This window comes from Coregonus clupeaformis, chromosome 30, assembly GCF_020615455.1.
Source record: "Coregonus clupeaformis isolate EN_2021a chromosome 30, ASM2061545v1, whole genome shotgun sequence".
NCBI lineage: Eukaryota > Metazoa > Chordata > Actinopteri > Salmoniformes > Salmonidae > Coregonus > Coregonus clupeaformis.
The window spans coordinates 33,650,482-33,676,268 of NC_059221.1; the positions used below are offsets into that span (position 1 = coordinate 33,650,482).

General features: G+C 45.5%; 1 protein-coding gene across 1 annotated transcript in view; it reads right to left on the reverse strand.

The window, feature by feature from the left end:
* Window positions 1-25,787, reverse strand: part of LOC121545387 (plexin-D1) — a 117,558-nt gene that overhangs the window by 89,249 nt on the left and 2,522 nt on the right. Inside the window, exons 2-4 of the mRNA XM_041855861.2 lie at window positions 24,992-25,168; window positions 19,454-19,585; window positions 16,601-16,701 (exon numbers count right to left, since the gene is read on the reverse strand). Of these exons, the coding sequence (XP_041711795.1) occupies window positions 16,601-16,701; window positions 19,454-19,585; window positions 24,992-25,168 (410 nt within the window). The remainder of the gene's footprint in view (window positions 1-16,600; window positions 16,702-19,453; window positions 19,586-24,991; window positions 25,169-25,787) is intronic.

Consider the following 25,787-nt stretch of genomic DNA (forward strand, 5'->3'; position numbering starts at 1 on the left):
TTAACAGAGTTAGCTGAACTTAAGACAGGTGTAGCTTCCCTAAAAGGTCTCAGTGCAGAGATTGCTCAGATTAAGGAGACATTACAGCAGCCTATGTTTCAGTCATCGCCTTATGCCCATGCCCCACTTCCAGTTAGGAGGCCAGATAGGGACCCCCCAGCCACCTGTTTCCCAGCAGCAGTATTACAGCAACTACAGTCAGCCCCCAAGCACCTGACCCTGCGCAGTATCAATATGCACCTAACCTGTATACCAACCGCTCTGCTCAAGCTCCAAGGAGGTGTTTTGTCTGCCAGCAGGCCAGAACAGATGCACGCTGCCACACTGCTTCCGATGTGGGAGTGGGGAACATTTTCAAGCTGGATGTAAAATTCGGGAGTCAGACCATCCAAAGAGGCCCCTTTAAACGGGGAAGGGTTACCGCTGAGGGACAAGTGTTAACCGTAGCTACCAAAAGTCCCAGAAATGTGCAAATTGTGCCAGAGAAGATTCATTTGAGAACCTGAAACAATGTTCATCATGTAAAGAGACACTGTACTGTTCCAAAGGATGTCAAAACCAACATTGGACTAAACATAAGGAAAAATGCACTCACCTGAAAATGGACTCTACCTGTGAAAAGCTTTCCTGTACAGAAGAAAATGCCCACTCTTTACCATCCCTAGCTCAAGGTTGCCACCCCATAAGGTCACCTCGCTAGTCGGTAGACAGTGCCTTGTTGAGTGTCACCTGAATCGCCACCACCTCCAAGCTCTATGGGACACAGGCTCTCAGGTATCGGTCATTGATGAACGATGGAAAGCGAATCTCTCCCAAACGCAAGGCTGAGGGATGTTTCAGAAATTCTGGACTCACCTGATGATCTAAGATTGACGGCAGCAAATGGGACTGAAATGCCGTACCTGGGATGGATTGAAACAACTTTTCGGCTAGCCTCTGAAACTGACCAAGCGAAGGAACTGATCATCCCAGTGCTGGTAATGAAAGGCTGTCACCTATCTCATCCCATCATAGGTTTCAATGTTATTGAGCACATCCTGACAATGACCGAAAAGACTAAACGGTACAGTACAGTGAAAAAAGCTTTCCCAAGCCTCAAAAGAAATAAGGTTAGGGCTTTTATACAGGCTGTTAGCGCAGAACAGACAGATGAATACGCAGTGAAGACCAAGAAAGAGAAGGTTGCTGTACCAAAACACAGTAGCATTCAGATTGAGTGCCGGGTAGCTTCCCAGCCTTTCAAAGATGACATGACAATGCTTTTCCAGCCAGACCTGAACCCGCAGTGGCCAGATGAACTTGAGTTCTTTGACACACTAGTCAGAGTTAAGAAAGGTGTTTTTCCAGTTGTCATGCTTGATGTCTCTAACCCCACTGACCACGACATTGCCCTGCTAGGGGCGCACCATAATCGGTACAGTACAAACCATTATGACTGTGTTACCTGCCCAAGTCTTTGAAAAAGCTGTCACCCCAGCCACAGTGAATCACACTAGTGTTCAAACTCCATGTACTGCTACTGAACAGTGGGATCCACCAGTAGGTTTAAGTCACCTAACCGAAGAACAGAGAGAGGTTGTTAGGAAAATGCTTAGAGAAGAGTGTCACTCCTTCTCCAGATCAAACAATGACATTGGCTGCATTGAACGATTGAAAATGACTATTTCTCTAAAGGACTCTGAACCAGTCAAGCGCACATACATGTCAGTGCCCAGGCCACTGTATCAGGAGATGAAGGGTTACCTTCATGACCTCATAGCCCAGGGTTGGGTTAGGAAGTCAAACTCTTCATATTCTTCACCTGTCGTGTGCGTTAGGAAGAAGGACGGGACCCTCCGGTTGTGTATAGATTACAGAGACCTGAACAGAAAGACACATCCCGACCGCCAGCCCATCCCTCGGGTCCAGGACATCATGGACAGTTTAGGTGGTAATTCCTGGTTCTCCCTTTTTAGATCAGGGAAAAGCATATCACCAAGGGTTCATCTCTGAAGAAAGCAGATCACTGACAGCATTTGTGACCCCATGGGGACTCTATGAGTGGATACGTATGCCATTCGGCCTCATGAACGCTCCTGCAGCTTTTCAGCGTTGTATGGAGGAATGTTTGGAAGGGCTCCGGGACAACATCTGCATTCCTTATCTGGACGACACGCTAGTTTTCAGTAAAACTTTCGACAGCCATGTGAATGATGTGCAAAAGGTTTTGCAGCGTCTCAGAGAGTATGGCATCAAACTCAAGCCAAGTAAGTGTGATCTCTTTAAACCCCAGGTCCGTTATTTGGGCAGAATAGTGTCTGCAGACGGCAGCAAAGTTGACCCAGCCGATTTTGAAGCAGTAAGAGCATTGAAAGAGATCAGACCACAGACTGTGGGCCAGCTCAGAAAAAATGCTTGGTTTACTCACTTACTACAGACAGTACATCAAAGACTTTTCTAGGAGGGCCAGCTGTCTGTATGACCTCCTGAAAGCAGATTCAGAGAAATTACCTGACCACCCACGGAAAGCAAAAACAAAGAAAGTAAGTCATGTGGTGCCCTCAAACAAGCCAATCCTGTGGACTGACCAGCATCAACAGGCACTTGAACAGCTGATTGAGTGTCTGCTTCACCCACCAGTCTTAGGTTTCCCTGACTTCACTCAGCCATTTGTTGTACACACTGATGCGTCACACCAAGGCTTGGGAGCAGTTCTTTATCAAGAGCAAGATGGGAAGCTTAGGGTCATTGCTTATGGCTCTCGAACCTTAACAGCAGCTGAGAAGAACTATCACTACCACTCTGGCAAGCTAGAATTTCTAGCTCTAAAATGGGCAATCACTGATAAGTTCCATGATTATTTGTACTATGCTCCGACCTTCACTGTATACAGTGATAACAACCCGCTCAGCTACATTCTGTCTACTGCAAAACTGAACGCAACCACTTCCAGGTGGGTTGCAGAATTAGCTGATTTCCACTTTACAATAAAGTACAGGCCAGGCAGAGAGAACGGTGATGCAGATGCTTTGTCGAGGATGCCACTGGATGTAGAGTCACTGATGAGAGAATGTTCTGAGGAGCTTCCACCAGACACCATTGCCGCCACTATACAAGCAGTAGAGGTACAGAAAGAGCCTTTTGTGCCTTGGTCAATTTCAGCTGCATCTATGTCAGTATCAGCTGAAGGTGAGACAACTACAGCAACAATCAGCTCGATCCCAAAAGAGGGGATAAGAGAGGCACAAGAGTCTGATCCGGTCATCCGTCCTGTGCTCGATTTCAAGCTGTCTGGTTCCAAACCGCCAGTTAAAGAGCAAAAGGAATTCAGTCCAAAGACAAAATGCCTATTCAGAGAATGGGACAAATTGACAATCGACAGTGATGGTATTCTGTACAGAATCACTACAGCCCGCAAGCAGTTAGTTCTACCAGAGCAGTACAAAGGTAAAGTGATGGAAGAGTTGCACAAACATGGGACACCAAGGTACTGACCGCACTGTATCACTAGTACGTGACCGCTTCTTCTGGCCTTATATGCAATCTGACATTGAGCACTATGTGACTAAAACTTGTAGCTGTGTCAAGCAGAAAAGCCAGGCCATGAAACAAGAGCTCCTCTGACAAACATTGTGACAACACAGCCATTTGAACTGGTATGTATAGATTTCCTCCATCTCGACAGATGCAAAGGGGGATATGAGTACATCCTCGTGATTGTTGATCATTTTACGTTACACTCAAGCCTACGCCACCACATCAAAGTCAGGAAAAACTGCTGCAAATCTCATCTTCAATGACTTTGCCCTGAAGTTTGGGTTCCCCTCCCGCATCCACCATGACCAAGGGGGAGAATTCGAAAATCAGTTGTTCCATCAGTTAAAGAAACTCAGTGGCATGGCGGGGTCCAGAACAACACCCTACCACCCGATGGGGAACGGTCAAGTGGAACGAATGAACAGAACATTGTTGCAAATGCTAAAGACACTAACTGAGACACAAAAGTCAAACTGGAAGGAGTCTCTAAACAAACTGGTTTATGCCTATAACTGCACCCGTTGCGAAGTGACTGGCTATTCACCATTTTATCTTCTGTTTGGGAGATCACCCAGGCTTCCAGTTGATATGTTCTTTGGATTGTGCACAGAGGCAGGTTCCAGTAACCAGCGAGACTACGTGGAGAACTGGAAACGAGGAATGGAAGAAGCATACGCCATTGCAAAAGAAAATGCTCAGAAAGCTGCTGAAAGAAGTAAGAAGTACTATGACACTAAAGTTAGGAGTTCAGTGCTACAGCCTGGCGAAGCGAGTTCTGATTAAAAACCTGACACCAAGAGGAGGACCAGGCAAACTCCGTAACTATTGGGAAGATCAAATTCACACAGTAGTGAGACAAATGGGTTCAGACCTGCCGATTTATGAGTTGAGACCAGAAAAGGGTAGGGGGACGCTCCAGGGTCCTGCACAGAAACCTGCTCATGTCCTGTGACTACTTACCTTTTGAGAGACAACCAGAAATGACTAAAGATGACAAAAGTAAGAAAAAGAGACATCAGCCTGGATCACAGCCTCTAGATTCTGATGAAGACAGCGGGGATGAATATGACCTTCATCATGAGCCGCTACAGGTCCCCACATTTCCTACAGTACCTGAGAGGTATGCTGAACCAGCGAGAGAGTCGGAAAACAGGCCCCCACCAGTGAAACAAACAGTTGCGGTGCCAGTTCCTGATATGCTACCAGCACAGCCGCTTGTTGAAAATCAGCTGGAGGAGAAAACAACAGTTAAAGAACTGCCTGCTGAGGAGATGAACTTGCCTGCTGAAAATGTGCCTGATGATCGTCCACTAAGTGCCTTTCCTTCATTAACTGCTGCTGCTGAACCTGAGGAACCAGCTTACCAGCTGCCACAAAGAGAGACACCCTCCAAGACGTATCACCTATGATCAGCTTGGTATCCCTTCCTGCTACAGTATCCAGCCACAGCCACAGTTGTTCCCTGTCTACCCTGCACCAGGACTGGTTCCATGGCTGCCATCACTACAGCGATATTACCTTCAGCCACCCTACATGTATGGACTTCAGCAAACTTGAGGCCACAGACAGAGTTGACATGTTTGACCATGGACTACTGACTGATTTCACAGACTTTCACAAGACAATTAGCAGACTATGCATATAGATCATTAAAACTGATGGACTGTTGACAATAGTATGAGAAAAGACTGCTTATGGACTGTTTATACAGCTGGTCAACAGATATGGACTGTGAATATAACTTCTTGGTTCTATTTGAACTGTGAACTTTGACCTCTGCTCAAGGACTAGCTTACAGAAGAGGATTTTCTACGTCCAGTGCTTATAGACTGTTTAAGAAGATAATGTTGGTAATGTTGGGACAACATTTATTTTGTCGGGGAGAGTGTGACAGGTTAAAGGACATATTCATAGCCTGTTATACACTAAAAAAGTATTAGTAAGTTCATGGTATGTAAGGATCTTAAAATATCTAAGGTTAAAAAGAGAATGCATCCAGTACTAGTTCATAGAGATTGATAAAATGCATAAATGTGTTTAAAATCCGTCAAGAGTCAAAGGGTTAATATTGTAAGAGGAATGTGTAAATGTTATATTGACTACTTTATTTTGTGGTGCCTAATTTAAGGGTAAAAGTGTTCATCTGTGATCTACTAAATGCTCTTAATCTATGAGCCTGAGATCGATTGCTCTGGTCTCCACCCAACTTCCTGGGGAAATCGCGGTCTTTTTCTCATTACACTAAATTTGTCAGTGAGGAAACATAACTGCGTCACGTTCGTGATTATTTCTTCCCTTTTTCAGGTACGTTATTGATATGAAACGAGTTAATTTGAATGTAATAACTTGCTAACCTGTGAAGAGAGTTTAAGGTATGTGTTAGTAACATCTTGAGGAAGTTAGAGTTAAGTTGAAGAGAGTTATTAGGTGCGTGTGTGACTGTAATCTGCTTGGTTGCAGCGATAGCTTCGTACTGAGAGTAGCTGCCATTTTATGCTAATTGTGAATGAATATGTGCGTTGTTAATATAATATTTGGGGTTATTTGTATAATGTGTTTCGAATACTTTGTTGACATGGTTGATAAATGTAGTTATGGGTTACTGAGCTAAAGCTACTTTGTGTTTGACAGTTATATTGAAACATTTGTATATGTTTTAGTGAATTACAGTTTATGCTGTTGTGACTTGAATAAGCTTTGTACCCTACAAATCTCTGGTTCCTGTAGATCTGTTGTTCTGTAAAATGTGGTATTTTTGTAAAATCATTACACTAAATTTGTCAGTGAGGAAACATAACTGCGTCACGTTCGTGATTATTTCTTCCCTTTTTCAGGGGTGTAACAATACCACCACCATCGGCTACTCCTAGCGTCTCACATCCGGAGTCCAGTGGGATTCGGCTCTCGCTCCCGAGGGCTTATGATAGCACCGCAGCCGGGTGTCAGGGTTTCCTGCTCCAGGTGGAACTTTACCTGGCAACCATTCACCTGGCACCCTCGGGATACGAGAGCGTGTCCGCCCTCATCTCCTGTCTGTCCGGCAAGGCACTAGAGTGGGCCAACGCCGAGTGGGGAGGGATAGACGCCGCTACTGTGAACTATGCAGAGTTCACCCGCCGCTTCAGGGCAGTGTTCGATCATCCCCCGGAGGGGAAGGCGGCGGGTGAGCGTCTATTCCACCTCAGACAGGGGAGGAGGAGCGCGCAAGAATTCTCACTGGACTTCCGGACTCTGGCTGCCAATTCGGGATGGAATGAGAGGGCCCTCATCGACCACTACAGATGCAGCCTGAGGGAGGACGTTCGTCGAGAGCTGGCCTGCAGGGACACCAACCTAAGCTTCGATCAGCTGGTGGACATGTCGATTCGCTTGGATACCCTATTGGCTACCCGCGGACGTCCAGCGCTGGGGCCGTCCATTCCATCCCCCAGCACCTCCGAGCCGAGCCCTATGGAGCTCGGGGGTGCTGGTAGTAGGGAGGCCAGGAAGGAGGCTGTCCCCTGCACCAACTGTGGCCGCCGAGGACACACGGCGGTTCGGTGCTAGGGAGGGTCTCCTCGGATTCGAGGCAGCAGGCAGCGCACCGATGAGTCATTCCCGGTGAGTAAGGTCCCAACTCACCCAGAGCTCTCTGCTGTTCATATGTGTATCCAAGTGATGTTTCCAGAAGTTTCTTCTTACTCCCAGCATAAGGCGCTAGTCGATTCATGCGCAGCTGGGAATTTTATCGATCGCCATTTCTCATATAAGTTAGGGATCCCTATATTACCAGTCGATGTGCCCTTCCCTATCCATGCCCTAGATAGCCGGCCTTTGGGGTCGGGATTGATTAGGGAGGTCACAGCGCCACTGAAGATGAAAACGCAGAAGCGTCATGAGGAGACTATACAGTTGTATTTAATTGACTCTCCTGCGTTTCCAGTGGTGTTGGGACTTCCCTGGTTAATATCTCATGACCCCAACATTTCATGGCAACAGAGGGCTCTCAAGGGATGGTCTGATCAGTGTGTGGGGCGGTGTGTAGGTGTTTCCGTAGGGGCAACGACGGTGGAGAGTCCGAACCAAATGCCCACAATGCACATTCCTCCTGAGTATGCTGATTTGGCAAGCGCCTTCTGTAAGAAGAAGGCGACTCAATTACCACCTCATCGACAGGGGGATTGTGCGATAGACCTCCAGGTTGGCGCGGCGCTCCCTCGCAGCCATGTGTATCCTCTGTCTCAGGAGGAGACGGCTGCTATGGAGACATACGTCGCCGAATCCTTGAGACAGGGATACATACGGCCTTCCACTTCTCCTGCGTCCTCAAGTTTCTTTTTGTGAAGAAGAAGGATGGGGGTTTACGCCCGTGTATTGATTACCGTGGTCTCAATCAGATCACTATTAAATACAGCTATCCTCTCCCTCTGATTGCTAGTATGACGGAGTCATTACACGGGGCGCGCTTCTTCACAAAATTGGATCTCAGGAGCGCTTACAACCTGGTGCGCATTCGGGAGGGAGATGAGTGGAAAACAGCCTTCAGTACCACCTCGGGTCACTATGAGTACCTCGTCATGCCATACGGTCTAATGAATGCTCCTTCAGTCTTCCAATCATTTGTAGACGAGATTTTCCGGGATTTGCATGGACAGGGGGTAGTGGTGTATATTGATGACATTCTGATATACTCCGCTACACGTTCCCGAGCATGTGTCCCTGGTACGTCGGGTGCTGGGTAGACTGTTGGAGCATGATCTGTATGTGAAGGCAGAGAAATGTCTGTTTTTCCAGGAGTCCATCTCCTTCCTGGGACACCGGTTGTCTGCGTCAGGGGTGGAGATGGAGATGGAGATTGACTGCGTTTCAGCCGTGCGTAATTGGCAGAGTCCAACTACAGTAAAGGAGGTGCAGCGGTTTTTGGGTTTTGCCAATTACTACCGGAGGTTTATCCGGGGTTTTGGACAGGTAGCGGCTCCCATTACCTCCCTGCTAAAGGGGTGCCCGGTGCGTTTGCAGTGGTCGGCTGAGGCGGACAGGGCGTTTAGTCATTTGAAGGACCTGTTCACCTCAGCTCCGGTGCTGGCACATCCGGATCCCTCTTTGGCGTTCCAAGTCGAGGTGGATGTGTCCGAGGCGGGGATCGGTGCTATACTGTCTCAGCGCTCGGGCACATCTCCAAAACTCCGCCCCTGTGCTTTCTATTCTAAGAAGCTCAGTCCGGTGGAGCGCAATTATGACGTGGGGGACAGGGAGCTGCTAGCTGTGGTACAGGCCCTGAAGGTGTGGAGACATTGGCTTGAGGGGGCTAACCACCCTTTTCTCATTCTGACTGACCATCGTAACCTGGAGTACATCCGGGCAGCGAAGAGACTGAACCCTCGTCAGGCTAGGTGGGCCATGTTTCTGGCCCGGTTTGTCTTTAAGATCACGTATATCCCCGGGTCACAGAACGTTAAGGCAGACGCCCTGTCCCGACGATATGACACAGAGGAGAGGTCCATTGAGCCCACTCCCATACTACCGGAGTCTTGTCTCGTGGCACCGGTGGCTTGGGAGGTCGACACGGAAATCGAGCGGGCGTTACGTACCGACCCTTCTCCCCCAGAGGGACGGAGGTACGTGCCGCTCGAGGTCCGTGACCGACTGATTTATTGGGCTCACACGTCACCCTCCTCTGGTCATCCTGGTATTGGTCGGACGGTGCACTGTCTTAGTGGGAAGTACTGGTGGCCCACCTTAGCTAAGGACGTGAGAGTTTACGTTTCTTCCTGCTCGGTGTGCGCCCAGTGTAAGGCGCTTAGACACCTGCCCAGGGGGAAGTTACAACCTCTCCCCGTTCCACAACAGCCGTGGTCTCACCTGTCGGTGGATTTTGTCACGGACTTTCCCCCCTCCCAGGGGAATACCACGATCTTGGTCGTTGTGGATCGGTTTTCTAAGGCCTGCCGTCTCATCCCTATGCCAGGTCTTCCTACAGCCCTACAAACGTCCGAAGCCCTGTTTACTCACGTTTTCCGGCACTACGGGGTGCCTGAGGATATAGTGTCTGATCGGGGTCCCCAGTTCACCTCTAGAGTGTGGAGGGCGTTTATGGAACGTTTGGGGGTCTCGATCAGCCTTACCTCGGGTTTTCACCCTGAGAGTAATGGGCAGGTGGAGAGAGTAAACCAAGATGTGGGTAGGTTTCTGAGGTCCTACTGCCAGGACCGGCAGGAGGAGTGGTCGGGGTATATTCCCTGGGCAGAGATAGCCCAAAACTCACTCCGCCACTCCTCCACTAATCTCACTCCTTTCCAGTGTGTGTTGGGCTATCAGCCGGTTCTGGCACCCTGGCATCAGAGCCAGATCGAGGCTCCTGCGGTGGATGAATGGTTTCGGCGCTCGGAGGAGACATGGAACGCTGCACACGTCCATCTGCAGCGGGCCATCAGACGGCAAAAGGCGAGCGCCGATCGCCACCGCAGTGAGGGTCCGGTTTATGCACCGGGAGATCGGGTCTGGCTCTCGACCAGAAACCTGCCCCTTCACCTGCCCTGCCGGAAGCTGGGCCGGCGGTTTGTGGGGCCATTTAAAGTCCTGAGGAGATTGAACGAGGTATGTTATAGGTTACAGCTGCCTGTTAATTATCGCATTAACCCCTCGTTCCATGTGTCTCTCCTCAGGCCGGTGGTAGCTGGTCCACTCCAGGAGAATGAGGTACGAGAGGCCCCTCCGCCCCCACTAGACATCGAAGGGGCTCCGGCGTATTCAGTCCGTTCTTTCGTGGATTCGAGGCGTCGGATGGGGGGTCTGCAGTATCTCGTGGAGTGGGAGGGGTACGGTCCGGAGGAACGGTGCTGGGTCCCTAGGAGGGACATCCTAGATCCCTCCCTGTTGACAGAGTTCCACCGGAGTCACCCAACTCGCCCTGCTCCGCGTCCTCCTGGCCGTCCCCGAGGCCGGGGTCGGCGCACGGCTGGAGCCGCGCGTCAAGGGGGGGGGGTACTGTCACGGATTCTGCCGAGGCTGCTCCTCCTCCTTGCTTCGGCGTTCGTCGTTCCCGGAGTACTAGCTACTGCCGTTCGATGTTATCGGTGTTTGTTTAGTTTTGTCTGTATTGTTTACACCTGTTCGTCATTATGTTAATTGTTTCCCTTATAATTACCCCTGTCTCTCATCTGTACTTTGTGTGTGATTGTTTTCCCCTTCACGGTTGTCTATTTTGTGAGCGGGTTATTTCCTCCCTGCGTGGAGTTATTTTCTGTGTCCTTTTGGATCCTTTTCGTATTAAAAGTACGTATCCGAGAGTTCTGTGTCCTGCGCCTGACTTCGTTTACCGCATCTCACAGACAGTCGTGACAGTATTACTCATCACCTGTCAACAACTTTGCTAAAGCATGCAGGTTTTAAATGGTAACACACAGCTCCTTAAGATAAACAGAGTTAACAAAGCAGCTAAAATATGAGCTGAGAGGAGAAGCTCATTCCTCACCAAATACGTCTGGGAGGTGATAAGGAAGATCATTCTGATAAGAAAAACGTTAAACATCTTAAAACATAGATCTGTCTCACACCCACACATAGACAGATATACAGAGAGACCCACACACAGACAGATATACAGAGAGACCCACACACAGACAGATATACAGAGAGACCCACACACCGACAGACAGATACAGACACACACAGAGACAGACAGATACAGACACAATCACAGACAGACAGCTTTGAACACACTCACAGACAACACACCCTAAAAACAAGAAATATACTGTCATATACACAGATACAGACACTAAGACACACGTGCACACATGCATTTAAACACACTCACAGAGACACACAGGAGACAAAAAACAACTCACAGTGCATTCGGAAAGTATTCAGACCCCTTGACATTTTTCACATTTTGTTACGTTACATCCTTATTCTAAAATTGATTAAATAGTTTTTTCCCACATCAATCTACACACAATACCCCATAATGACAAAGCAAAAACGTTTTTTATAAATTTTTTGCAAATGTATTTAAAATAAAAAACTGAAATATCACATTTACATAAGTATTCAGACCCTTTACTCAGTACTTTGTTGAAGCACCTTTAACAGCGATTACAGCCTTCCTGGTTCTGACGCTACAAGCTTGGCACACCTGTATTTGGAGAGTTTCTCCCATTCTTCTCTGCAGATCGTCTCAAGCTCTGTAAGGTTGGATCGGGAGCGTCGCTGCACAACTATTTTCAGGTCTCTCCAGAGATGTTCGATTGGGTTCAAGTCCGGGCTCTAGCTGGGCCACTCAAGGACATTCAGAAACTTGTCCCGAAGCCACTCCTGCGTTGTCTTGGCTGTGTGCTTAGGGTCATTGTCCTGTTGGAAGGTGAACTTTCGCCCCAGTCTGAGGTCCTGAGCACTCTGAAGCAGGTTTTCATCAAGGATCTCTCTGTACTTTGCTCCGTTCATCTTTCTCTCGATCCTGCCTAGTCGCTGAAAAACATCCCCACAGCATAATGCTGCCACCACCATGCTTCACCGTAGGGATGGTGCCAGGTTTCTTCCAGACGTGACTCTTGGCATTGAGGCCAAAGAGTTCAATCTTGTTTTTATCAGACCAGAGAATCTTGTTTCTCATGGTCTGAGAGTCTTTAGGTGCCTTTTGGCAAACTCCAAGCGGGCTGTCATGTGCCTTTTACTGAGGAGTGGCTTCCGTCTGGCCACTCGACCATAAAGGCCTGATTGGTGGAGTGCTGCAGAGATGGTTGTCCTTCTGTAAGGTTCTCCCATCTCCACAGAGGAACTCTGGAGCTCTGTCAAAGTGACCATCGGGTTCTTGGTCACCTCCCTGACCAAGGCCCTTCTCCCCCGATTGCTCAGTTTGGCCGGGCAGCCAGCTCTAGGAAGAGTCTTGGTGGTTCCAAACTTCTTCCATTTAAGAATGATGGAGGCCACTGTGTTCTTGGGGACATTCAATGCTGCAGAAATGTTTTGGTACCCTTCCCCAGATCTGTGCCTTGACACAATCCTGTCTCGGAGCTCTACGAACAATTCCTTCGACCTCATGGTGTGGTTTTTGCTCTGACATGCACTGTCAACTGTGGGACCTTATATAGATAGGCATGTGCCTTTCCAAATCATGTCCAATCATTTGAATTTACCACAGGTGAACTCCAATCAAGATGTAGAAACATCTCAAGGATGATCAATGGAAACAGGATGCACCTGAGCTCAATTTCGAGTCTCATAGCAAAGGGTCTGAATACTTATGTAAATAAGGTATTTCCGTTTTTTATTTTAAAAACAAAACACAACACTCACAGAGACACAGAGACAAAACACAACACTCAGGAGACAAAACCCAACACTCACAGAGACACACAGGAGACAGAAATAACACTCACAGAGACAAACAGGAGACAAAACACAACACTCACAGAGACACACAGGAGACAAAACACAACACTCACAGAGACTCACAGTAGACAAAACACAACACTCACAGAGACACACAGGAGACAAAAAACAACACTCACAGAGACACACAGGAGACAGAAATAACACTCACAGAGACAAACAGGAGACAAAAAACAACACTCACAGAGACACAGAGACAAAACACAACACTCAGGAGACAAAACACAACACTCACAGAGACCCACAGGAGACAGAAAATAACACTCACAGAGACACACAGGAGACAAAACACAAAACTCACAGAGACACACATGAGACAAAACACAACACTCACAGAGACACACAGGAGACAAAAAACACTCACAGAGACACACAGGAGACAAAACACAAAACTCACAGAGACACACAGGAGACAAAAAACACTCACAGAGACACACAGGAGACAAAACACAACATTCACAAAGACACACAGGAGACAAAACACAACACTCACAGAGACACACAGGAGACAAAACATATACACTGACAGAGACACACAGGAGACAAAACACAACACTCACAGAGACACCAGGAAAAAAAAAGAGGACTGAGCACGCCCCCATTCTCATCGACGGGGCTGTAGTGGAACAGGTTGAGAGCTTCAAGTTCCTTGGTGTCCACATCACCAACGAACTATCATGGTCCAAGCACACCAAGACAGTCGTGAAGAGGGCACGACAAAGCCTATTCCCCCTCAGGAGACTAAAAAGATTTGGCATGGGTCCTCAGATCCTCAAAAAATTCTACAGCTGCACCATCGAGAGCATCCTGACTGGTTGCATCACCGCCTGGTATGGCAACTGCTTGGCCTCTGACCGCAAGGCACTACAGAGGGTAGTGCGTACGGCCCAGTACATCACTGGGGCAAAGCTCCCTGCCATCCAAGACCTCTATACCAGGCGGTGTCAGAGGAAGGCCCTCAAAATTGTCAAAGACTCCAGCCACCCTAGTCATAGACTGTTCTCTCTGCTACCGCACGGCAAAGCGGTACCGGAGTGCCAAGTCTAGGTCCAAAAGACTTCTCAACAGCTTCTACCCACAAGCCATAAGACTCCTGAACAGCTAATCATGGCTACCCGGACTATTTGCACTGCCCCCCACCCCATCCTTTTTACGCTGCTGCTACTCTGTTAAGTATTTATGCATAGTCACTTTAACTCTACCCACATGTACATATTACCTCAACTACCTCAACTAGCCGGTGCCCCCGCACATTGACTCTGCACCGTTACCCCCTGTATATATAGCCTCCCTACTGTCACTTTATTTTACTTCTGCTCTTTGTTTTTCTCAACACTTTTTTTTTGTTGTTGTTTTATTCTTACTTTTTTTTGTTTAAAATAAACGCACTGTTGGTTAAGGGCTGTAAGTAAGCATTTCACTGTAATGTCTGCACTTGTTGTATTCGGCGCATGTGACCAATAAAATTTGATTTGATTTGATTTGATTTGACACACAGGAGACAAAACACAACACTCACAGAGACACAGAGGAGACAAAACACACACACTGGCAGGCAGAATAACACACATGCCTTCTATAACACACACACATACAGAGAGAAAGCCACATGATACAAAGGCATAGAGACACAGTCCTGACACACGCAAAACACACACACACACACACACACACACACACACACACACACACACACACACACACAGACGGGCAGATTCTCCAATGATGAGATAATCCTCCAGCATCCATTATGTTTGAGTGTGTGTGTCAGAGAGGTGACAGAGAGGACCCATCCACCCCCAGACACCGACCCCTGATGCCCTGATAACAGCCCCCTTTGCTCAAGCCCTTTGCTCAAGCCCTGGGCTCCGGGCCCTACCACCAGTAGCAGCCCAGGGTGACCGCCCAAACATACCACCATACACATGCTGATGACATCAGTGCCCCGGACTCTCACACTAACAAAGACACAGACACAGACACAGACAGACACACACACATACACACAAAGAGCCACACAGAAAGGTGCACACACTCAGCCATACTCAAAGAGACACAGGCACACACATATACACGTGCATACACACACACACAAAGTCACACTGACATGCGCATAAATACACACTTTAACATTTTCTTCTCAAAGAAGACAGTGTGCGCTCTCCCTCCCACCACCATCATCACAATCAACACGCCTTTGTAGAGGTGAGAGAGAGAGAGAGAGAGAGAGAGAGAGAGAGAGAGAGAGAGAGAGAGAGAGAGGCATAACAGCCAGGGAAGAAAACAGAGACGAATGAGACAAACAAAGAGAGGAGAAGAGAAGAGGAAGAGAGAAGGATGATCAGATTCAAAGACAGACATGAGAATGAGAGCATAAAAAGGGAGCAAATGAGACAAAAAGATAACAGTAACTAACAGTAACTAAATAAAAAAGGAATGACAGACAGGGAGAGAGGGATAAATAGAAGATAGATAAATAAAGAGAGGTGAGAGAGATGAGAGATGGACAGACAGTGTTAGAGTCTGTCTCTGTGCCTCTGTCTCTCTGCTCAGTCCTCAAATCTGTCCTCAGTCCTCAAACATTTATCTCTCTCTCTCTCTCTCTCTCTCTCTCTCTCTCTCTCTCTCTCTCTCTCTCTCTCTCTCTCTCTCTCTCTCTCTCTCTCTCTCTCTCTCTCTCCCTCCCTCCCTCCCGCCCTCCCTCCCTCCGTGCCCCCTGGCCATGTCAGCCCAGCACATAACTAACCCCATTTCTCATCTGTTGATCTGCTTTTATCACCAAGCCATAACCAACATAGCCTTTAGGCTTAAAGAAAGAGAGACAGGCAGACACAGAGAGAGAGAGAGAGAGAGAGAGAGAGAGAGAGAGAGAGAGAGAGAGAGAGAGAGAGAGAGAGAGAGAGAGAGAGAGAGAGAGAGAGAGAGAGAGAGAGAAAGAGACCCACATCCCTGACAGACCCACATTCATCATACCATACTCTCACTCCTTTCACAGCAATTACCATAAAACTTTACTCCAACACCACTTCTTACAGTAATTTTATAGTAAACTACACAGTCACTCCTCACTAAACTACCCACTCTTCTAACATTAATCATCAACTCTCTAACATGGTCCTTCTTTCAGGCACACAGGTTTTGGCTATTTTGGATGAAATTACCATGCAACTCCCAATATCACTCCTAACACTATCACTCTAAACTGTGGATTAATTGATTCATATATTGATTGATTGATATATTAACTCATTGATTGATTGATTGGTTTACACGGGTGGCCGCGGTGGCTCTTACAAAGGTTAGCGTTTTTTCACCATGAATCTTATTCTGGATGTAATAATAATAATAATATGCCATTTAGCAGACGCTTTTATCCAAAGCGACTTACAGTCATGCGTGCATTATTTTATTTTTTTGTGTATGGGTGGTCCCGGGGATCGAACCCACTACCTTAGCGTTACAAGCGCCGTGCTCTACCAGCTGAGCTACAGAGGAGTGGTCACTAGCTGGCACAGCCACAAAGTCATCAAATCAGATTTTAAACCCTAACCTTAACCACACTGCTAACCCTAATGCCTAACCCTAACCTTAAATTAAGAGCGACAAGTTTTCATGAATTTTGACTGTGCAGCTGGCCCATCTAGTGGAAATCGCTCAGTTCTGCCTCCAGGGCAAGATTCATGACAATAAATGTCAACCTGCGGGTTCTTACCTGCTCTCTAGTGTGCACCAGCCACAGTGGGCGTCGCCAGCCCCCAAACAGTCACTGCAGGTTCTGTACTGGCCACATGTTGCTACCTTCACCCTCAGGAGCTATGGACAGAACCACACATACATACACTCAACAGCATACATAATACACTGAGCATACCAAACATTAAGAACACCTTCCTAACAGTGAGAGATAGAATAACAACAGAGAAATCCAGAAAAACGCATGTCAAAAATGTTATAAATTGATTTGCATTTTAATGAGGGAAATAAGTATTTGACCCCCTCTCAATCAGAAAGATTTCTGGCTCCCAGGTGTCTTTTATACAGGTAACGAGCTGAGATTAGGAGCACACTCTTAAAGGGAGTGCTCCTAATCTCAGTTTGTTACCTGTATAAAGACACCTGTCCACAGAAGCAATCAATCAATCAGATTCCAAACTCTCCACCATGGCCAAGACCAAAGAGCTCTCCAAGAATGTCAGGGACAAGATTGTAGACCTACACAAGGCTGGAATGGGCTACAAGACCATCGCCAAGCAGCTTGGTGAGAAGGTGACAACAGTTGGTGCGATTATTCGCAAATGGAAGAAACACAAAAGAACTGTCAATCTCTCTCGGCCTGGGGCTCCATGCAAGATCTCACCTCGTGGAGTTGCAATGATCATGAGAACGGTGAGGAATCAGCCCAGAACTACACGGGAGGATCTTGTCAATGATCTCAAGGCAGCTGGGACCATAGTCACCAAGAAAACAATTGGTAACACACTACGCCGTGAAGGACTGAAATCCTGCAGTGCCCGCAAGGTCCCCCTGCTCAAGAAAGCACATATACAGGGCCGTCTGAAGTTTGCCAATGAACATCTGAATGATTCAGAGGAGAACTGGGTGAAAGTGTTGTGGTCAGATGAAACCAAAATCGAGCTCTTTGGCATCAACTCAACTCGCCGTGTTTGGAGGAGGAGGAATGCTGCCTATGACCCCAAGAACACCACCCCCACCGTCAAACATGGAGGTGGAAACATTATGCTTTGGGGGTGTTTTTCTGCTAAGGGGACAGGACAACTTCACCGCATCAAAGGGACGATGGACGGGGCCATGTACCTTCAAATCTTGGGTGAGAACCTCCTTCCCTCAGCCAGGGCATTGAAAATGGGTTGTGGATGGGTATTCCAGCATGACAATGACCCAAAACACACGGCCAAAGCAACAAAGGAGTGGCTCAAGAAGAAGCACATTAAGGTCCTGGAGTGGCCTAGCCAGTCTCCAGACCTTAATCCCATAGAAAATCTGTGGCGGGAGCTGAAGGTTCGAGTTGCCAAACGTCAGCCCTCGAAACCTTAATGACTTGGAGAAGATCTGCAAAGAAGACTGGAACAAAATCCCTCCTGAGATGTGTGCAAACCTGCTGGCCAACTACAAGAAACGTCTGACCTCTGTGATTGCCAACAAGGGTTTTGCCACCAAGTACTAAGTCATGTTTTGCAGAGGGGTCAAATACTTATTTACCTCATTAAAATGCAAATCAATTTATAACATTTTTTACATGTGTTTTTCTGGATTTTTTTGTTTGTTATTCTGTCTCTCACTGTTCAAATAAACCTACCATTAAAATTATAGACTGATCATGTCTTTGTCAGTGGGCAAACGAACAAATTCAGCAGGGGATCAAATACTTTTTTCCCTCACTGTATCTACCGTAGCTTTGATTGGACTTATCATGTCAACATCATACCTTCAAAATCATGAATAAAGTCGACAATCTACTGGCAAATCCTTTTCAATCATTGTCATATGAAAAAAAATAATGAAGAAATTATAGATAAAACGTATCAGTGCTCAACGGCCATTGGACATAAACATTACACAACAAGTTGGAAATCGCAAATTCAACAATGAGTGGTTTGGAAGGAATCAGTGGCTAACTGCAAGCATTGCAAAGCAATCACTAGCCTGCTATTCAGTGGAGTGGGTGTGTGGTCCAAGTCTGGGTTTAAGGGTCTATTTTCCAAGCTTAAAAGGATAAACATTCAACATTGGCCATGCTGTCAATCCATCATGACTTCTGCCGCATTCAAAACAACTGGAAACTCAGGAACTGGGAAATCTCAGACTTCAGTGAGTTCAAGACAACTTGGAACTCTGAAAAAAACTAGCTCCGACTGGTAAAATTGTTTTGAGCGGTCATCCAACTCGGAATTGCAAGTCGGGAACTCGGGCCTCTTTCTAGAACTCCGACCTGAAGATCATTGTCATCATGATTCAACCTGAGTTCCCAGTTGTCTTGAAATCCAAATAGTTATACTGACTACGTCCGTCCTAGCTCGCTCATTAATGTCTTAATTGAAATTACGGATTGCCTTTTATCCGCTCGTCGTCCCCTTATGACATAGTTTGTACATCTAAATTGTCTGTATAAACCACCTTTGTTTAAGCAAGTCAGCCATATCAGCTATGTTTTTTTTTAAAGGCAGTAAATGAGGCTGAATGAACTGGTTTGCTGCCAGACAAGGCTCCGCTGATAGCCAGGTGTAGCAGTGGTAAGGTGTTGGGACTGCTGTTGGGATTCTGCTGTTGGGACAGCTTTTTGTAGGCCCTAACCGTTTCTGGGCACCGTTTGTCACCGTTATAGTGCAATTAATGTATTGTTTAGTGTTGTGTTGTGTTGTGTAGTGGCTTTGCTGGCATGCATCTAACACATTTGGGGGGAGTTTGCCCCACCAAGATTTACATGCTAAAATCGCCAGTGCATATGTCAAACAAACAAACTAAACCAATGCCAGTATCAGTGAGAACATGAATCAGTCTAACTGAGTCTAGTTGATGGATAAAAGTAGGGATCCCACAGCCTTACATGGTGAGAGGTCATGAGGTACAGGTAGTTCCTGTCCATGGGGTCAAAGGTCATGATGTGGTGCACTGATTCGCCGGCTGGGAGCTTCAGAGCCCACTGATTGGCCACAGTCAGGTTCTTCAGAAGGGTCAGCTGTGGGACAAAAGGCAGAGTGCTTAGAAATATAGAAACACCATATAATCCTACAACAATAGTCTGCAAAGTATTAAACAATAACTTTGATTTGTTTTCTATTTGATAGAATTCATTTGTTAAGCCCTTTTTGTATTTTCCTACCTAAAAGGTAAGTTCTGTGTGGCACACTACATGGCAGTGCTGATGTGCAGTAAGCTACTTCTCCAAGGTAAGCAGATTCATTACCTTGGCCATCTGTGCTCCTCTCTCCCTCCCGTGAGACGCATCATTCTAACTCATACAGTAAATGAGAGAACATGCTAGCTCTGCTCTGGTTTCTTGTCTCACACCTACACAGTTTCACTGGGCTGTGATTTGGGGACTAAGCAAACATGACTTTAGTCAACTCCAGCAGAAATCACTCTTGAAAGGACTGCATTGAGATACTGGAATTGTCATCTAACTAAATGCTTTTTTAAGAAAAGACACAGTTTAACATTAAGTCACACTACCACTGTAAGTCACACACACATACAGGCAAACACACAACACTTTATAGAAAATGATGAAGTCTTTGGAATTCTTACACATACACACTCACACATACACACTCATGCACACACACACACACACACATTTTTCCATAGAAAAATAAATACTAAGGCTGTGACTTCCTGTCACACAGACAGTGAGAGAGCTTGTTGTTCTGAATGGTTGTGGTTTCTGTCTCAGCTCAATGGACATCCTGCCATTCTGAGGAAAACAGCTAGTGACTTCCCTGGTTTCAAACAGACTGGGCTACTTCTCTAGTGACCAACCACAACACATCACAACACAACACACACACACGCAGGCACGCGCACACACGCACAAACACACACACACACACACACACATATACATGAGCACTAGCATGAACATGCACACACAAACACACAGGCACACAGATGTGCGCACACACACACAGGCATGCCAATAAAGATCAAACAGGGTCACAATAGAGAGCCACCTGGGCAGACAGAAGGAAGCGTTGGAGGGGTGAGATGGCACAGGACACAGCCAGGTCAAACAACAAAACACCTGCATAATGGCAGGTCACTCACTGCCTCTCTCTCTTTGTCTGTCTGCCCCAACATGAAAGACTGTTCAACTCAGGAGTACTCAGCTGCTCCAAGCTCTCTCTGTGCGTGTCGGGATGGTGTGCGTGTGGGTGGTGGGTGGGGGGTTGGGGGGGGCAATGAAAGAAAAATTGAGATGGGAGGGGGTTAAGAAAGAGGGAAATAAACAAGAGACAGAGAAAGAGAGAGGGAGCGAAAGTGAGACAGAGAGCGAGAAAAATAGTAAAATAGAGAGACAGTGTTGCTGTTGTGAGAGGCAGAATTAGTTAAACATGTCTGTAATTACTTCATTGAGGGTCTCCTAACCCCAGTAGCAGAGGCCTAACTCAATCTCTACTGTTTTTCTGTACTCTGTACTACTCAGTCCGAGCCAAGCTCACAGCCAGAATTACATTACAAACACTAACAGTACCATTATACTCTGTTACGGAGCTGCCCCCAAGGCAAACACGCACACAGCTAAATGCACACACGCACGCACGCACACACACACACACACACACACACACACACACACACACACACACACACACACACACACACACACTTAGCATAAAACACACATAGACCTACTGTGTGTCGAGCATGAACACACGCATCATACATACTGTATGTGCCCCAGGCAACACACACTACATGCTCCATATTAACACAAACACCCACACACATGCCCACAGACACACATAAACACAAATGCTGTGAGAAGACACGCAGCACATAATCATGGGGAATGGGGTGTGCACACTGGGTAAACACCAAACCCCTTTCACTCAATTGCATAGGGACACAGGCAGACACCCCCCCCCCCCCCCCCCACCCCCCAAAAAAAACACATCCAAAACCTAAATATGCAATCAGGCAGACCATGTGGACATACACACACACACACACATACACACACACACAAACCACCTTAACCACCACCATACATCCGGCATAAACACAAAGCATCCCAATGACCAATTATCTTCAGAACAGGCTAAACAAATCAGAAAGCTTTTTTAGGAGGCCTAAAACAAGACACCCTCCAGCAACATATTTCTAATGTTGTAAAAGGTACCAGTCTAATTCAAAACAATATGGTCAGAAAGCTTTCAGACTGGGTTTTATTGTTTTTACCAGAGACTGCTGAGAGGTAGAGGTATAGCTCAGTGTCATAGCTTCTCTAGTCTGTTAGCTCAGTCAGGGGTGACTTGGTGTGCTACTGACACATCATTAAGGAATTCTGTAAATTGTAGGAGGGAGGTTTTCATAGGATGCAGCGGCAGCAGATGTTCTACAGCTGAGCTCCCAGACTGTAGGCTGAACAATTAGAGAGACGGACCCTTAAATACACACTGTGTGACAGTGAGTCACATCATGATGGATCCCCACCTTTAGAAGTAGCTCTCTGTTGTGTGTTAGTTAGTAGAATAACCAGGTCTGGTAGATAAGTAGTGATAAAAACAGTTTAACCTATTTTTAACAGGGTTACACCATAGATGAAAGGGGAAAGAGGGTTGGACTACCTTAAATCCCCACCCGTCCTCGGTGGCCACGAAATTGTGATGGGCCCGCACTCAAAAAGATGTTGGATAAAGCTTACTTCTTCTTTCGTTTTAATTTTTTATGCTTGTTTTTACTGCATCAGGGATAGCGTACCACATCTGGACACACCAAAAATTACCTAAAATCAAAGCAGACGTTTTCATTCACAATGGCTGAGATGGATTCATAGTGCATCACTTTATCTTCAACCTGAACCTTCAACCAGGACCCACAGTAAAGCAAATGTTCTCTCAATTCTGCCCACCTTTCCTCACCTTGCGGCAGATGCGCTCGCCTTGTACTAGGGTCATTCCACCTCAAAAAGCACAAGAAAGAGGATTTTGACACCCACTTACTTCTCAGATTGTTCTGAAATAGTTTATGTTGTTAGAAACAGATAAGATTAGCATTGCTGCAACATTATTTTGTTGCAATATAATAATTTGATCTCTGAGAAATTAAGCTAATTGATTGCACCCAAAATTGGCCGTTTTAATTTACAGGATTCATATAATGTTCAATAAATATAGTACCTAATATCTGATTTGGAGCAAACATTTTTCTAACATTGAGTTAGACATGAGGAATTCAAAGAAATGGTCAAAAGCATCACCAAATTCCCTGGGAATACATTACATAGGATGAAGAAACAATACTCCTAGCCGCAGCTCCATACTACTTGTCAGACATAGAGAACTGATAATGTATACTCGTTGCTGTTGTGGAATTGGCGTGGGGTGTGGGGGGTCCGTGGGTGACTTTTGACCATTTCTTAGAAGTCCTCATGTCTTTCTCATTATTAGTAAAAAGTGATCAATTTAAGTGCAATCAATTAGCTTAATTTATCTGAGATTAATTTATATTTCAACAAAATAATGTTGCAGGAACACTAATCTTATACTTTTCTAACTACAGAAATGATGTCAGAACAATATGAGATGATGGGTGTCATGGCTTGCTGATATGACATGGAACCACCCACTACATAGTCAGCAGTGTTAGGGAAGCTACTCTAAAAATATAGTTTACTAAGCTACCAATTACTTCACAATGGAAGAAGTTAAGCTACACTAAAGCTTAAGAAAAATATAGTTTACTTAACTAAAGTTACTCTGAAAAAAGTAGTTCACTACATTCAAACTACTTTGTGAAAAAATTATCATATGCAAATCTGAAAATGTCATAGCTACAAATTGCAAGAACAGATCATTTTGGGGTCATATGTTAACAGAATGTTTAATTTAGCCTATTAAACACAAAAACGATGTTTCAAGTGAGAATTAGGCAGGTCTGGTGCTGAAAAATAAAGGAAATTATTGCCTACATCACCAATATTTTATTTTTGCTAAATAAATAGGGTGTAGTTCCAGTAGTTAGCTACACGGCAAAATAATGATTAACAACAAGCTACTGCAAAATGTAGTTAATTACTAGTTGAACTACATGTAGTTCACTACTCCCCAACACTGACAGTCAGTCATGTCGTACGGGAACTTTCTTTATTACTGTGCCTTGCATTTTAGCTGTACAACGAATGTCAGAACCTCTTAGACCTACTTCTCAGTTATTTTCTGATTTTAACAATGTCTCATCTTTATTCTTTGGGACATTCCACAAAATTAGTGCCTTTTGCCAAATCTACTTTCATATTGTAAGTATAAATTGAGCACAAACATAGAATTTTAAAAGCCTGTTCTATTAAATTAAGTGCATTTTATAGATCACATGGAAAATTCAATAAATCCGTTTTTTTATATGAATAAAGACTTGCTAAAGTGCCAAAATCCTGCATTTTGACATGTCCCTTTGTGCATCCTCTTTGACTTCGAGGATGATTTTAACTCACTTAACCCCAACATTTATCCAGGTGTTCACCATCATTGTAAAGCCCTAGTTATTTTGTTGCTTTCACAAAGTCATTTCTGAAGATTATTATTTATTTAATGTGATAAGTGATTCATTTTAAGGTATATATATAAAAAAACTGCCCTCATTTTAAGGTCAACCCTGTTACCTGAACTGAACTCTCGTTTTAATATGGTGAAACTATTCCTTTTAAAATATTTTTTTCATCTAATAGTCAAATCATAGTGTAAAAGCAGGTGAACTGGTTCTACTCTTTTTGGCAATTTTCAGGTGTTTTGTGGTGGAAAACTGAGCGGCTCGAGCATAACATGTCAACCCTGTTACCCATAGATAGAAAGGCTAGAAATGTTTTAACAATTTCAAAATTGGAGGATGATTATGGATGATTTAAAATCAAGTCGTCAACCCTGTTATGGTCAACCATGTTACTTTATTTGGCACTAAATGGGCACTTACTATAGTCATTTTTTTATTGAACCTCTTGAAATGGGAAAACATACTTTTTATTACGTTGAACGTGCTCTTTATGACAGAATGTTAAAATTAAGTGAAATTAAAATGTTTAGTTACATTACTCAAAAGACACATAATAAGTGGAATGACCCCTTTACTTTTTTTTTTTATCCCCTTTCCCTGCTGTTCCAGCTCTATAGTAATTTACACCTGACACTTTAACTTATTTTCAATAAATGTCATACATCCCTGAATAAAAGAATGGCTGAATATCTCTGGCACATTCAGTTTGTTCTTAAATTCCTGCAGCATAGTTGGACTGTGAGGTAGTAGGCCTAGCAGCTGTATATTTTTTCCTTTACAAGACAAAAATGATAACAAATAAAACACTGTTCTCTCTCTTTTATAAATGTGGATATTCCTGAGAGATTTATTATGTCAGTAAACCATCTCCACTGACCTTGCGCAGTCGTCCGGTGCTGGTGCCCAGAAACACCACGGTATGGTTGTGTATGTCGTCCACAGCAACCGAGCTGAGGCCCAGGGACTCAAACAGGGGCTTGGCCCTCAGGGGCCTCCGTAGGGCCAGCGGGTGCTGCAGGTGGGCAGCTCCACAGTCTAGCTGCTCCGGTTGCAGCTGACAGACAGAGAGAAAGTATCTCAATTTACAGGAAGAGAGACAGGCAGGCACACATATCGGCAGGCAGAAAAATATCAATGGAAAGAAAAATATCCCCAAAACAGTGCAACACCATTATTGGACACTTCTGTTTTTATAGGCTAATCTGTAATAATTATGTAATTAGAACACTACCAAAAGCTAAAAAGCTATGTCTTCTTGAGAATTGCCAATTTTCCCTCTAAATGTTGAGGCATGTTGGCTATAGGTCAACATTTAGCATGTGAAAATGACAATTTGAGTATATATCATAACATTCATTCCATTCGATTCAAATGCTTGGATGACTTCCACTACGGAATGTCCAGGGTCTTTTGGAGGTCAAAGTAGCAGTAAGGACTCGAATACGAACTCGTGAAGTAGAAATCAACAGAGAGAGAGATCTTTCCCACGAGCCGCTCCACTTTCGACCTCTGTGCTTTTCATAAATTGTGTCTTTGGCTTTCCTTCAATGGAGGGCCCTCAGAAACGCCACAAAAAGATCAGATTTCCCTGGTCACAGCAAACTAAAAGCAAAACCGAGAAAACCCTTTCTTCTTCATGGCAATGCTGACCTTCTTCACGAAAAACACAACCA